This window comes from Melospiza melodia, chromosome Z (genome assembly GCF_035770615.1).
Source record: "Melospiza melodia melodia isolate bMelMel2 chromosome Z, bMelMel2.pri, whole genome shotgun sequence".
NCBI lineage: Eukaryota > Metazoa > Chordata > Aves > Passeriformes > Passerellidae > Melospiza > Melospiza melodia.
The window spans coordinates 80256022-80268779 of NC_086226.1; the positions used below are offsets into that span (position 1 = coordinate 80256022).

Sequence of the window (12758 nt, forward strand, 5' to 3'; positions counted from 1 at the left end):
AGCAGAAACCTGCAGCTTCCCTTCGCGGAGCTGTGCTGCTGCAGCCACAGCTGCCGGAGGATGCTCCGCGGCAGAGCAGGGGCAGCAGAGTCACCCTCTGCTCTTCGCACCCTTAGTTGTTCATTCTCCCTGCACTGAAGGGATGAGGGTGAGGAAGAAGCAAGCTCAGGGCTGCAGAAGTGGCTCCTGCTCTGTTAAATGTCACCCACTGAAGCCAAGGCAGGGAGCAGAGTAGGAACAGGTGAAGCTGGGAAGTTGGGGCCACTGAAGGCTGGAGAAGCAGCTTGACTGTGGTGCCTGGTCATTTAGAAGCTCCTTGTTTGTCCTGAAGGGTGGTCTGGACAAAGGGAGATACCCAGTGCCATGGGGGATGTCCTGGGATGGCAGCAGGATGCTCTCCCACCTCTCCACCTAGAAAAAGGAGTGGGCCAGAGAGATTCCTGCCTTACACATATGGTCTTCAGAGGGCTTGTCTGCAGCATGGGAAGGCTGAGATTGTGTGGGGAGAGGGAACAGTGCCCTCACCGGGTGTCTCACCCAACCCCCTTAGGTCTGGGGGGGCAGAAGAGGCTTGTTTGACCCCGTGTGGGAGAGATTCAACGTCAGTGTCCTCCTTTATCACGACACTGTGCAGAGGAAGCGTGCACTGCCTCAGCAGTGACACTGACGAGACAGGCAAGGCTACCAAAAACAGGAACTGTGTGAATTTGCAACAAACACCCTCAAAAAAAAAAACGTGACCACAACTGTTTGCAGTGCCTGTTTGAAAACAGAGCGTTGTCGTGTTGTCAACTCTTCTGACGCACGATTTCAAGGATTCAGAAAGCTTCAAGGACTGAGAAACCTCATCCCAGCGTGGGGCAGGTCTGGTGTGTTGAGGTGTGGCAGTGCCCATGCAGGGCTGACCCAGGCACGAGGAACTGGGGGGAACTGGTGCTGCTGGGAGGTGGCACTGGTGGGAGAGAAGCCTCTCTTCGACATCCCAAGTAAGTAATTGTGTATTTACCCCGTGTAAGGAGGGAAAACAAGCAAGCTCTGCAAGCTGAGATAAGGTTTTCAGCCAGCGCTCACCCAGGCCACAGCTCACACAAAGCTGATCTGGCTTAAGCCTCCAGGTCTCCATTTCTGCCTGCTTGGCTGTCATCTCTTCCACCTCCCGCCCCTCCAACTTGGCACCGAGGTCTGTCTTTGGAAACAAGGGCTTTGGGCTTGTCTGAAATCCTCTGTCAGTGTAACTCTGGGGACGCAGCAGCAGCTGGAACAGTAAAGCGAGAGGAGATGAAGGAAAACTCCCTCTGCCTCTTCCTAGCATTCCTACCTGGGGCTGCCAAAAACGTGCCCAGAGCAGTGCAATCAGACACACCTATTTCTCCAGGCTTTTCTTTTCTGGCTCCAGCTTTACACCTTCCTGAAGGAGGGGGACTTCTGGCATCTGCTTCTCGGAGAAGGAGCACGCCAGAGGAGCTGCTCTTGCCAGCATTTTGTGCTTGGTGAGGGCGCCTTAAATGTCTCCCACATTCTGAGATAGGTACGTTTTGGGATGGGGGGCTGCCTGGAGAGCACGCCAGACCCTTTATGAACTGGTGAACATCCCTTGTAAAAGGGTGGTTTAGAGTTCCACTTATGACTTCATCTCTGAGAGGTTTGGACAGCAAACGCGGAGTCTAATCTTAAAAAAAAAAAAAAAAAAAAAAAAAAAAAAGGAAAAAAAACAGAAAAAGAAAGTGGCTGGAGATGCATGGGTGGAGAAGCTTGGCTCGGGTGGCTGCCGATGTGAGGCTGCCTGTGAATTGGCATCGGCAGGGGAAGTTTGGAACCAGCACCGATTTATTCTTTCATTGCAACCTCCGCTGAGACTGGGGAGGCAAAAGGGGAAAAAGGCATTTCGGTCCCAGTCACTTTCCCCATTTCACCCGGCTTCGGGAGCCAGGGTGGAGGAGGTCTCTCCATTCTCTTCCCGGTTAATTGTCTAATTGGGGAACAATGCGCCTCTCGCACCCGCCTGCCCCTCTCCGGAGGGCTCCGGGCGAGCTCGGACGGAGCCGTCCCGCTGCACCGGGCTGCGGCTCCCCGCTCCGGGTCTGGGGGCCGGAGGGAGCCCCGAGGGGGCGGCCGGGCCGGGCCGAGCCGAGCCGAGCCGGGCCGGGCCGGGGGCGGGGGGGCCCCGCTCGCTGGAGGCAGGCGCTGGGGGCTCTCCTGCGCCCAGCAGCTGCGGGAGCTTTGGAAATTGCAAGGAGGCTCTCGCAGAGCCTGTGAACCCTCCTCTCCCCGAGCCAGCGCCCCTCCTCTGCAGCGCTGACGGTACAACGATATAATAATGATGGGTGGCTGAGGCTCGCATTTGAACTTGCAGGCTCGCTCCCTGTGCCCACCGCTCGGTGCCGGCTCCGCCGCTCGGAGTCAGGTGCTCGCCGGCGGGAAGCGAGCGAAGGAGGGACACCGAGCTCCGGCACAAGGGAGAGCCCGGAACCACCGGCTCCTTCCAGCACTAACGAGGGGATTTACTCTTTCATGCGGCCACTGGGATCTCTGGACTAGCCCAGACACCACGTTGTGATTTTTTGCTATCTCTGCAATACGCTACCTTTTAAGGTAACTATAACTCTTTTATTGCGGGTTGGTTTGTAGTGATTTTTTTAATTCCCCCTCCTTTTTTTTTTTTTTTTTTTTTTTTTTTTTTTTTTTTTTATAATATGACTGCCAGCAAACACCTAGTCTAAGATTTAAAACAATTGTTTTACTGCTTGCACCAACAAAGAGTTTGAAGTGCAAATCTTAAGCGGGGAGGGAATAGTGATGATTGGTGAATTTAAACAACCTGGGGTAAGTTCAACCACACGCGGGGGAAGAGGAGAAGGAGGGATGCTCGGGAACCCACTAAAAGGGAAAAAAAAAAAAAAAGAAAAAAAAAAGAAAAAAAAAAGAGAAGAAAAAAACCGGTCCAAAGAGGAGAACAAAGAAAACTAGGGAATAGAAGACTTTGGGGTGGGATGCCTGACAAGAGTGTTCGGTGCTGGTGGCTTTGGATGGCTGGGAAGGTAGAGCCGCACCTTGGCGTGCGACGGGGCTCCGGAGGGAGACGGGAGCAAGCTGTTCCTTACGGGTGTTAAGTACACAAAGCGCCCGTGTGGCAGGAGCGACGAGCACGGACCTTTCCCCCCGGCCACCAGTTTTGTAGCGCTGGGAAAAGCGTGCGCTCTGTGTCCTCCGCTCCTGTGTGTTCCCCACATCCCCCCCTTTTTTTTTTCTTTTCCTTTTTTTCCCTCTCCAATCCCTTCCCCTGCTGTTCCTGGAAAGCTGCTCGCAGGGCAGAGCGGCTCTGAGGTGCTCAGCATCTCTCCGGAGGAGCCGGCGAGCAGCGTGCCCCGAACCACATTTTCTCTGCGGGAAGGGGGGCAGTGGGTGGAGGAGGAGGATCGCAAGGTCAGTGGAGCAAAACGCCCCCTCTTACACCCACGTCCACTTTCTGGGGCACGGGCTTTGCCTTCCCCCCTCCGCTGCCAGGGATTTCGCCTTTGTGTTACAAAGGAAAAGAAGTGAGAGCGCGGCGGTGGAGGGCAAGCGGGGAGTTCCGACGGCGGGAAGGAGCGGCTCTGTGTGTGTCCGTGCGTCTGTCTGTGTGTCTGTGTGGGACCCGGGCAGCCCGGCCCCGTCCCCACACAAAGGGGCGGCGGGCAGCGGGCGGGGGCCGCCCCTCATTGTCCCTCATTGTCCCCCTGGTCACGTCCTCCCGGCCACCCCCTCTCCCTTCCTCCTTCCCTCCCTCCCTGCACCGGCTCTCGGGATTAAGCCCCCATGGCTCCTCTTTTTTCTCTTTTTTTTTGTCTTTTCCTCTTCTTATCACCCGCTTTCCTCGGTTTTTCTCCCTTTCCCCCATTCTCTTCCTTCGTCCTCTTTCTTCTTCCTTTCCTTTCCTTTCCTTTCCTTTCCTTTCCTTTCCTTTCCTTTCCTTTCCTTTCCTTTCCTTTCCTTTCCCTCTTTCCCCTTCTTTTTGTTCCGTCTCCCCTCCTCTTTCTTCCTTTTCCCTACCCGTTTTTGCCTCCCTTTCCCCCTTCTTGCCCTGTCCCTCCCTTCCCCTTTCCCTCCCTTCCCCTTTTTTTTCCCTTTCCCTCCCTTTTTTCCCTTTCCTTCCCCTTTCCCCCTTTTTCTCCTCCTCCCTCCACCTTCCCCTCCCCTTTTCTTTCCTTTTTTTTTTTTTTTTTTTTTTGTTAATTGAGGCGTGAGCGTCGAAATGCGCTGCAAAAAAAAAAAAACCCCAAAAAACCCAACCCAAATCAAAAACCCATCCCGGGATGGGAGAGCGTAACCGTTGGGTGGGTTCAGTGATTGCCTTGATTTCCGTGCCTTTTTTCTTTAATCCTTTTCTCCTTTTCTTTCCTGGCCTCTCTCTCTGAGCGAAAATGGGAAGTTTCCTCCCCCACACGGAGCGAGCGAGGCCCGGCGGGGCGAGCCCGGGACGGGGCGGGCGCCGCCCCGCGCTGCCGGGGCGGGGGGAGGTTGTGACAGGGCTGGGCTTTGGGGGGCTCTCCGTGCCGCGTGTCCGCCGGGGGGTCACGGGCTGATTGCCGGTTTTGGGGCGGCGGTCTCTGTTCCGTGTTGGGCCCGCGGGTTCGGGCCCTGTTTGGGGTCGCGGGCCCGGGGCCGGCCCGGGGGCGCGGCCGCTGTCGAGGAACGGGGCGGGCGCGGCGGCCCCGCGGCGCCCCCGGGCGGCGAGCGGCGGCACAGCAGCTCCCGCGGGTTTCCCGCCAGAGGGTTCCGGGCGCCGTGAGGGAAAAAAGGCCTAACCCCCACAAATGACTGCCGTAATAAAATAATTAAAAATACGCAACACCCCCTCGATAAAAGCCGCTGTCTCCGCTGTTCATCGCACTCCCCATCGAGTGTTATGCACAAGCAGTGGGTACAGAGGAGGCTCCGGCACGGGCACGGGGATGGAGCAGCTCTGCCGGCAGCAAAGGCCGCCACGGCTGCCATCGCTCACCCGGGCACCAGAAGCCTTGGCCCGAGCTCGGGGCGGCCTCGCGGGGCCCGGAGGGGCCGCGGCAAAGATGGACACGGACAATTGCCGAGGGCCGCGGGGACGGCGGCCGGGGAATGGCTCCCGGTGCCGGAGGGCAGGGCCGGCCGGGATCTTGGCAATGAGGAATTGTGCCCTGGCAGGGTGGGCAGGCCCTGGCACAGGGTGCCCAGAGCAGCTGGGGCTGCCCCTGCATCCCTGGCACTGCCCGAGGCCAGGCTGGACACTGGGACAGTGGGAGGTGTCCCTGCCATGGCAGAGCTGGCACTGGGTGGCATTTAAAGCCCTTTCCAGCCCAAACCATTCCACGATTCTGTGGTGCTGGAGCAGGCAGTGCCTGATGGACAGTGCTGGACAGCAGGGTGTGACTGGCACATTTCCCACTCTGGGCAGCCCCTCAGTGCCTGGGCTCGAGGCCCGAGGTGGTGCCGGGGCTGTGGGGATGGCAGAGCGAGCTGAGGGCACCCACAGCCTCCCTTGTGCCCAGCAGCGGCACTGGGAGAGCCCCAAGAGGGCTGAGGAACCCCTGTTGGAGCCCACTGCGGGGTCCTGGTGCCTAACCCCACAATGGCAACGCAGGGTGCCATGAGTGACACCTTGACATTGTTTCCACCTCTTGCTCCCTTCAGCAGTGTAGGTGCTGGAGAGAAGTGGCCCTCAGCTCTCCTGGAACCAAGCCTGACAGAGGTCAGTGTGTCTGGGCGATGCTCTCAGGCACGGGGTGGGATTGTCATAGTGTCCTGTGCAGGGCTAGGAGCTGGACTTGCTGATCCCTGTGCATCCAGCTTGGGATATCCCGTGTTTCTGGAAGGCAGGAGCGACAAGGTGGAGCGGGGGCGATGCAGAAGGAGCAGGGTGTGCTCGCTGCTCCTCCTCGTGCTGCCTCTGGCGGTGTTCCACTGTGTCTATGCGTGGCTGTCCCAGAGCCTGGAGCTGCTGCTGGCGCACAAGCGCGGCGCTGTCCTGCTGCTGCAGCCAGAACACGCTGTGCTCTGGTCACTGCTCCTCTCTGTGCTCCAGCCTGCAGGCAGCACCAAAAGGACTCAGCCTGGAGGAGCTTCCCCTCACAGCTGCTGGGGGTGATGAGGAAGGTGATTTGGGGTGATGCAAAGACATTCTCCAAGGCTTTGGGAGGGCATTTCCAAGGGATAACAGGCCAAGCAGGAGCCACTGGTGAATCGGATGTAGGCTGATGTGCCATGTGTTGGCACAGTGGGTTAATTAATCACGTGGCAGAGAGGTGGTGGGGCTGGCAAAGTTAATTAGGCAGCGCTGATGGTGAGGTGGACACAGGGCAGCAATTAACAGTACCGGGATCAGAGGACTGCAGAAGTCAAGGAAAGTGCAGAATGTGTGCCTTTGAGGGAGGATGGTACCTGTGAAGCTTTCAGAGCTTGGAAGGTAGCAGGGGATATGCTGTGACTGGGATTGGTCATTTCTACCTTTTTGGGGTTCCACTGGAAACTCTAATTTACTGTTTTATCCATTAGGATGAGCAGCCTTCATTCTCTTCTCTAGTGCTGGCTTCTGCTGGGTCCCACCCTCTTTTTTTTTTCTTTTTTTTTTTTTTTCTTTTAATCTTTTATGTCATTCTGACTTTCACTATGAGGGTCAGATGGGCAGAGGCTGCTTTTTACGTGTCTAAGGAACATATCCAGATTTCACAATGCAGCTGTGGAGCATGTGCAGAACCAATCTCAGGGTGACCTGAGAAGTTGCAGGTTTCAGAGACATTGTTACCTCTGTGAAAATGGCTAATATGGCAAATTCCTCATTGTCTCAGCTTCAGAGAAACCAGGAGTATTTTTGGATTGTAAGCTTTAGTCTCTTCCACACCAGGACAATTTGCTTTCTGAACCTGGAGTTTTAAACAGAAAGAGAGACATGATGTTCTCTCATCTGGTTAAATTAAAATAGCATTGGTGTGAGATCAAGCTTACACACTGCAAACTAAACACAAGCTGGAATTTGGTCAGAACTTACTGCTCCTATGAGTTTTTGCTGTAGTAAGAGAAGGTAGCAGCGCCTGCAAAAATAGGAGAGCTCTCTCTTTCCCCACAGAGAGAACCCCTACTGCTAATTTTTAAAGATGTGAAGTTTGCCCAGCAGTTTTGCATCTATTGGTTTAAAGATGCTGCACTCAGGGCTGCGTCCCATTTAGAAATGTAACACAAATTCCTGCTGTAGATCCATTTGCCTGTAGCAGCTCCTAATAAAATGGATCAGCCCAGCTGGAAAGCAGCCAGCAGGCAACCCAAGTTTGGTCACGTCAACTGAGGCACTTTTTTAGCAGAAGGTGGAAATTAAACACTTACTCAAGTCTTGCAGCTTGAGTTGGCAAGATTTGCTCACTGTGTTATGGATTTCTTTTACTATGGGTGTAGTGACACCAAGGGAGGAAAAAAAAATCTTGTGGAAAAAGGTATAGTTGGATGGATTTTAGCTAATTGCAGTGGACTTAGGGGGAGCCCAGCAGCCAGACAGCAGAATTCTGCGAGCTGCAGGGTGCAGGAATGGGAAACACAAACCTGTTTTAGAGCAGGGATTTAGGTCTGGTGGCTACAAGAGAGCTCAGTCCTCTGCAGCCTCTGCCAGCAGAAGGGCAGGAGGCCGGAGCAATCACATCCAAGAGCCTGGAAATGTGGGTGGGAATCGGGGTGGGGTGTAAAGCAGCAACCTCTGCCTCACCCGTGGGTCCTGAGGAGGATTTTTGGCACCAGCTCTGCAGAGCTCTGTCTCCTCCTGAGGCAGGATGCCCTGTGGGGCTGAGTAAGGTGCTGCTGTTATGGTCTGCATGTTTGGAGAGGGTGGCAGGGGTGATTCCATGTTTAATTCTGGCAGCTGGAGTGGAGCAGCGCTGGGCAACCCAGGAGTGTTCATGGGCACCCACCAAGGCCTTGGGGCATGAAAACCAACCCTCAGGTGTGGAGGGTTGTGTGGGAGTCACACTCCTGACCCTTGGGGCTGAAAATTGGACCATCCTCCCATGGGTTTCCATTGCTTGAGTGAGCATTTCAGGATAAAGAAGATTTATAAAAAGTCGGGAGGTGGTTTTCTAAGAGTCAGGTAGGGATTTTTGGGCAGGAGTCTCATGTTAAGCTTTGTGCTCAAACAGTGCAGTTTTTTGGAACTATCCAAGCCCTTGGTGCAGCAGGTGTAATTCCCGCCCTTCTCAGTGAAAGGTTAGGAGCCATCACACCCAGGAATGTCCGCTTCTGTTCCCATGGATACGTTAAAAATTGCCCTTCCACAGTTGCCTTTCTGTTTTCATCTGTCCCTGTGGGTGTGTGTGTTGTGTTTGGTGAACTGGAAGCGTAGCAGCAGGGTTTGTGTTCTTACCAAACATGGAAGCAGTTGTGTTATGACAGCAATTGCAATGAACTTCCAAGGGCAACAGGCTTCCAGTGACACGTGCCAGGCGCCCAGGTACGCCAGGGAAGTGGGCCAGGTGCAAAATGCAACCAGCCCTGCTTAGGTGCAACATTGCCCCCATTGTTGGGAAAAAGAAAATACTTGTTGTTCTTTTTCTTGTCAGGTTTCTTTGATTCCCTTGGTTCTGGTCCCAAAAGGCAAGGTTGCCTTCAGGGGAAGGAGGGAGATAAAACTCATGGGTAAACATGGAGAGCTGAACTTGTAAACATTCTGTTCTGGACCTTGGCTTCGCTGTGGATGCAGCCGGTGCGTGACGCATGGGAGCACATGTGGGCAGAACATCTCAGAGGGTCTGGAGCCACTCAGCTCCCACAGGTGCCAGAACTTTGTCTGGCAGGTCCTTCACCCAGCACCTTGGAAGGTGGAGAATTCTTCCAGTCAGTTTTCTTTTCATGCTGTCATCAGAGCTCTTGTGTTACCAAAGGAGCTTCACTGCAGTGGTTTTGGTGCTTGAGGCTTCCAGCCTTTTTGGGATACAAGGGTTGGTTGCTTGAAGGTCCTTCTGCACTTCTGTAGGCTCAAACTGACATCACTTTTTCTTTTAATTGTTGTGTAATAATGAGGATCATTTAAGTGTTTATCTAAGCAAGCATGTGACTTTTTCAGAGCTCATCCATTGCATTCAGAGGACTTGGATGTCTGAAGCTCTGATCTTGTGCAACCTCCTCACTCATAACAGCCTTCTACAGGGACAGTATAGAATTTTAAAGTTAGCTAATAAATAGCCACTTTTGTTTTCTTCACATGCAGCTTGGCTTGTGTAAATGTAGGAAGAGATAAAAGTCTGGCTGAGTGGTTTTGGGGGGTAGGTGTTAAGGTCTTCACAAGAAGTTTTATGGCCTGCAGGGCTTAAACTGAATGAAGTCCTGATTCTAGTTTGGGACTGAGTTGTGAAAAGTGCAAATTCCATGAAGTTCGCGTTTGCAAAATAAGTGATATCACACTCTGCACTCAGCTGTCCTGAATGGCTGCAGCAGACGTGGGGCGTCCTTGGCAGCGTGCAGCCTGCTCTGTGGAAAGCAGCTGCACTTCTCCCTCCACACCCAGGGAATAGGTTGTAGCACATGTTTCCCTGTGCAGTCAGCTGGCTCTGGCCATCCACGTACAGAGAATGAAAGGCTCTGGGGTATTCAGCCCTGTTGGGCGGGAATTTTTAGCTTGCCTCACTGGAAAGGCTTGGTTGGAGATGTTTTGCGTCTTTGCCGTGCTGCTCAGACGTTGCAGGACGTGTGCCAGTTCACACAGACTCCTGTGGAGCTTGGGCTGCAGCTGTGAGCTGTGGAGAGAACTGTCCTGAAGTTGAACACGTCACCAGGAGTTTTCTGAAGCTGCCTCTCCGTGTGTCTTTGCTGCTGCGTGTTCAGAGCACCCTGTGGAGTTTTTAAAAGCAGACGTTTCAAATTGTACACGTGTGCAGTTCAGGTTCCGTGGTTATAACACAGGTACATATCTATTAAATCTCTCCTTCACTTAAGGCAGTTCAACTGCAAGCTCTCTTGAACAGGAAAAACACTGTCAGCTTGGTTACTTGTCCTAGTGAAGAGCTCAGGTGGCAGATTTTGCAGCAATATCAGGAAAATCAGGGTAGTGATAAAAATTTGTTGGCATTTTGACAAACTGCTTCTGAAAGTAATTTATTGTGTTGGGATGTTCGTGGCACGTACATGTAACTGTTTGGATGAGGGACCATTTATAAACCCTTTGTAGTCACTGGTGTTTGTGTGTCTTGCAATGCTTTTGTAACTTTGGGGATATTTACAGGTTCAACGTGTGTAACTATGAATGGAAATGAAAACTGTGAAATAATGTTGTGAACGTGCAATTTATTGCTGTGTACCTGTGCTACATGTGAAGAGCTTTCCAGCTGTTGGAAGGTGGAGCCTGTAAAGGAAAGTGAGAGGCAAACCCAAAGGGAACCGACATGTCAGGGCATCACTCAGGACTCAACAACCTCAACACCCATCACAAATCTCTATTCCATGGAGGCACGTGGTCATTATAACAAATCTCCACCATAAATTGCTAAATGAAATGCAATGCAGGAAGGACTGCTTCTGATACCAGTGACAAATACTGATGTGCTGAGTTACAACATTTGCTAAGGACACAGTGCAATACTAACCACTTACTCCTTTGTTCTTTATTTCCAGGTCAAGATGTTGTTAAGTATAAAAAGTATCTTATGGATGTACTCTACGTTAGTTATAACATATATGCTACCTAAAGGTAAGTCTTCTGTACATAGAACATTTCATTAAAATTAATTTAGTGGTCTAATTGGCAGGGTAATTCACAGAACTGAGGAAACAGCCCAAGCTCAGGAAATTGTCTTTCTTTGCCCCTGCCATGCTGCACCATGTTACTGATTTTATTTCTGTGTCCTCCTCAAGGCATTAATGGTTTCTTTCTGTTGTGCTTGGGCTGCCATGAGCTAAGCTGGGGCAGGTCCTTTGGCTGCTGGGGTCTTTAGCAAGGAGGTGTTAGAGCAGCTGCAGGTTTGGGTGGAAAGGAAGGAGCCCTTACTGCCTCTCTTGGTAATTACATGCCAAGACTGAAGTATGTATCCATGTGTGGTTGCCCTGGTTATTTGAAAGTTTGGGTCAGGCCTTCAGTATGGAAAATATCTCAACAGCTGCTACAGATTCAACAAAAGTGGGAAAGCAGCTTTCCCAAGTCTCAAAGCAAGATTTTTTTCTTTATTTTCTTTCCCCCTTCTTTCCAGGTACTTCTCAAACTGATTTTAACCTTTAGGAAAATCAAATTTACCACTTTTTTTTTTTTTTCCTACCTAGCTGGAACACTGTTGCTAGTAACATGTTTAGGTAGTCCTGAATGATAAAGAAAAGAATTTGTTTATTAGTGGAAACAATTAAAAAAAAGGATAATAGATTTGAATTGACTATATGGAAGAAAGGTCTGGATCAGATCACAGACCTGACTCACTGCCTTGCACAAATGCAGAATTCAGGGATATTGGGATTGAGAGGGCAGCACTCTTAAATGGGGAGGAGTGTATGGATCCTTGGAGCTGTAGAATGTGGGATGGCATCTTTACATGTCCTCTCACTTACTCCACCTTTTATTACATCATAAATGTAATTTATCTCCAGAGTGGAATTTTTGGTACTTGAGAGATCTTTATGAACGTCCCATTCTTTGCAATGTAGATCAGGTTGTGACCCATCCTTATTTGTCCAAATTTTTTTGAAGAAATTCAGAAAGACCCTGATATTCCTAGAACACGCTGTGAATTTTGTGAGGTTTGCTTTTTAAGTCAAGGGCCATTCTTTTGGCCTACAGAGTCTTAACCATTTTCAAACTATGATCATGGTGAAGAGGAAAAGGATGAAAAAAATTTCCTTTTTCACGAATTCCTCTAATTCATGATCCCAGAGAATCTGTGCAACTCATGCCCTTATCTTTTGTAGAAAAGTCAGTTGGTGCAGTAATATTTTGAGAATGAATGTTAGAAGAGTTCACAGAATCTTTATAAGTATAGCTTTTGTTTAAAAATACTCCAAAATAAAATGTATCTCAGCATTCTGAAAGATTGACACCCTACATTTCAACCTTTTCTTATCGAATCCTTAGTTTGGATTCAAAATTGAAGCCTTTAAATCTTTCGTGAAACACCAATTCCCAGTTTATTACTATTGTGGTTTACAAGCTGGACCTTGTGTTCATAACCAGCACTGGAGTTTTTCCTACCTGTTTTGGGTGGCCATTTGTGGTGTTGAGTTCTGCAGCTGAGATTTACATTTGCCTGGCTCCTTGTGAGTGTCTTGTAGACCATAAAATTAATTCTTCATTGTTCTATGTGTCCTTCTCTCATTCTGCTTGCTCAGACCACAAGCCACCTAGTGAATGACTCAGGTTGCTGTTGGGTCTCAGTCCATTACCGTTTAATGTTTCCTACAAGTTTCACTCATTTAAATTCATAATTATCATCACTAAAAGACTGGTGGTTAATGAAATAGCTTCTCCTAGGTTCAGTGCTAGTAGCTGGATTGACAAAACACACAGTTTTAGTGATCCTTTCTATTTCTGCTGCTAGACAGGGCCATATAACCATATGTCCCAGCTGGTTGTTGATGAACTGAAAAATGAGATGCAACATTTTTCTTTTTTTTTTTTTTCCCTCATAAATTTAGCTAAAAATAAATAGAATATTTTATTCTTTAAGCATGTGGGATTTGTCTGCATAGTCAGTAGCAACATTCTGTTCAGCTAAACTCGATTATGTGGCAAATTCACTCCTCTAAGCAGTGTCACACCATGCAGGGAAGGTTTTACTCTTTTCTTCAGACTC

At 50.6% G+C, this 12758-nt stretch overlaps 1 protein-coding gene across 3 annotated transcripts in view; it reads left to right on the forward strand.

Annotated features, from left to right (window-relative positions):
* Positions 1-2280: 2280 nt before the first annotated feature.
* Positions 2281-12758, forward strand: part of VCAN (versican) — a 98235-nt gene continuing 87757 nt past the window's right edge. For all 3 annotated transcript variants that reach the window (XM_063179777.1, XM_063179778.1, XM_063179779.1), the window contains exons 1-2: positions 2281-2592; positions 10600-10675. In XM_063179777.1, coding sequence (XP_063035847.1) covers positions 10606-10675 — 70 coding nt within the window. In that variant the 5' untranslated portion in view covers positions 2281-2592; positions 10600-10605. The remainder of the gene's footprint in view (positions 2593-10599; positions 10676-12758) is intronic.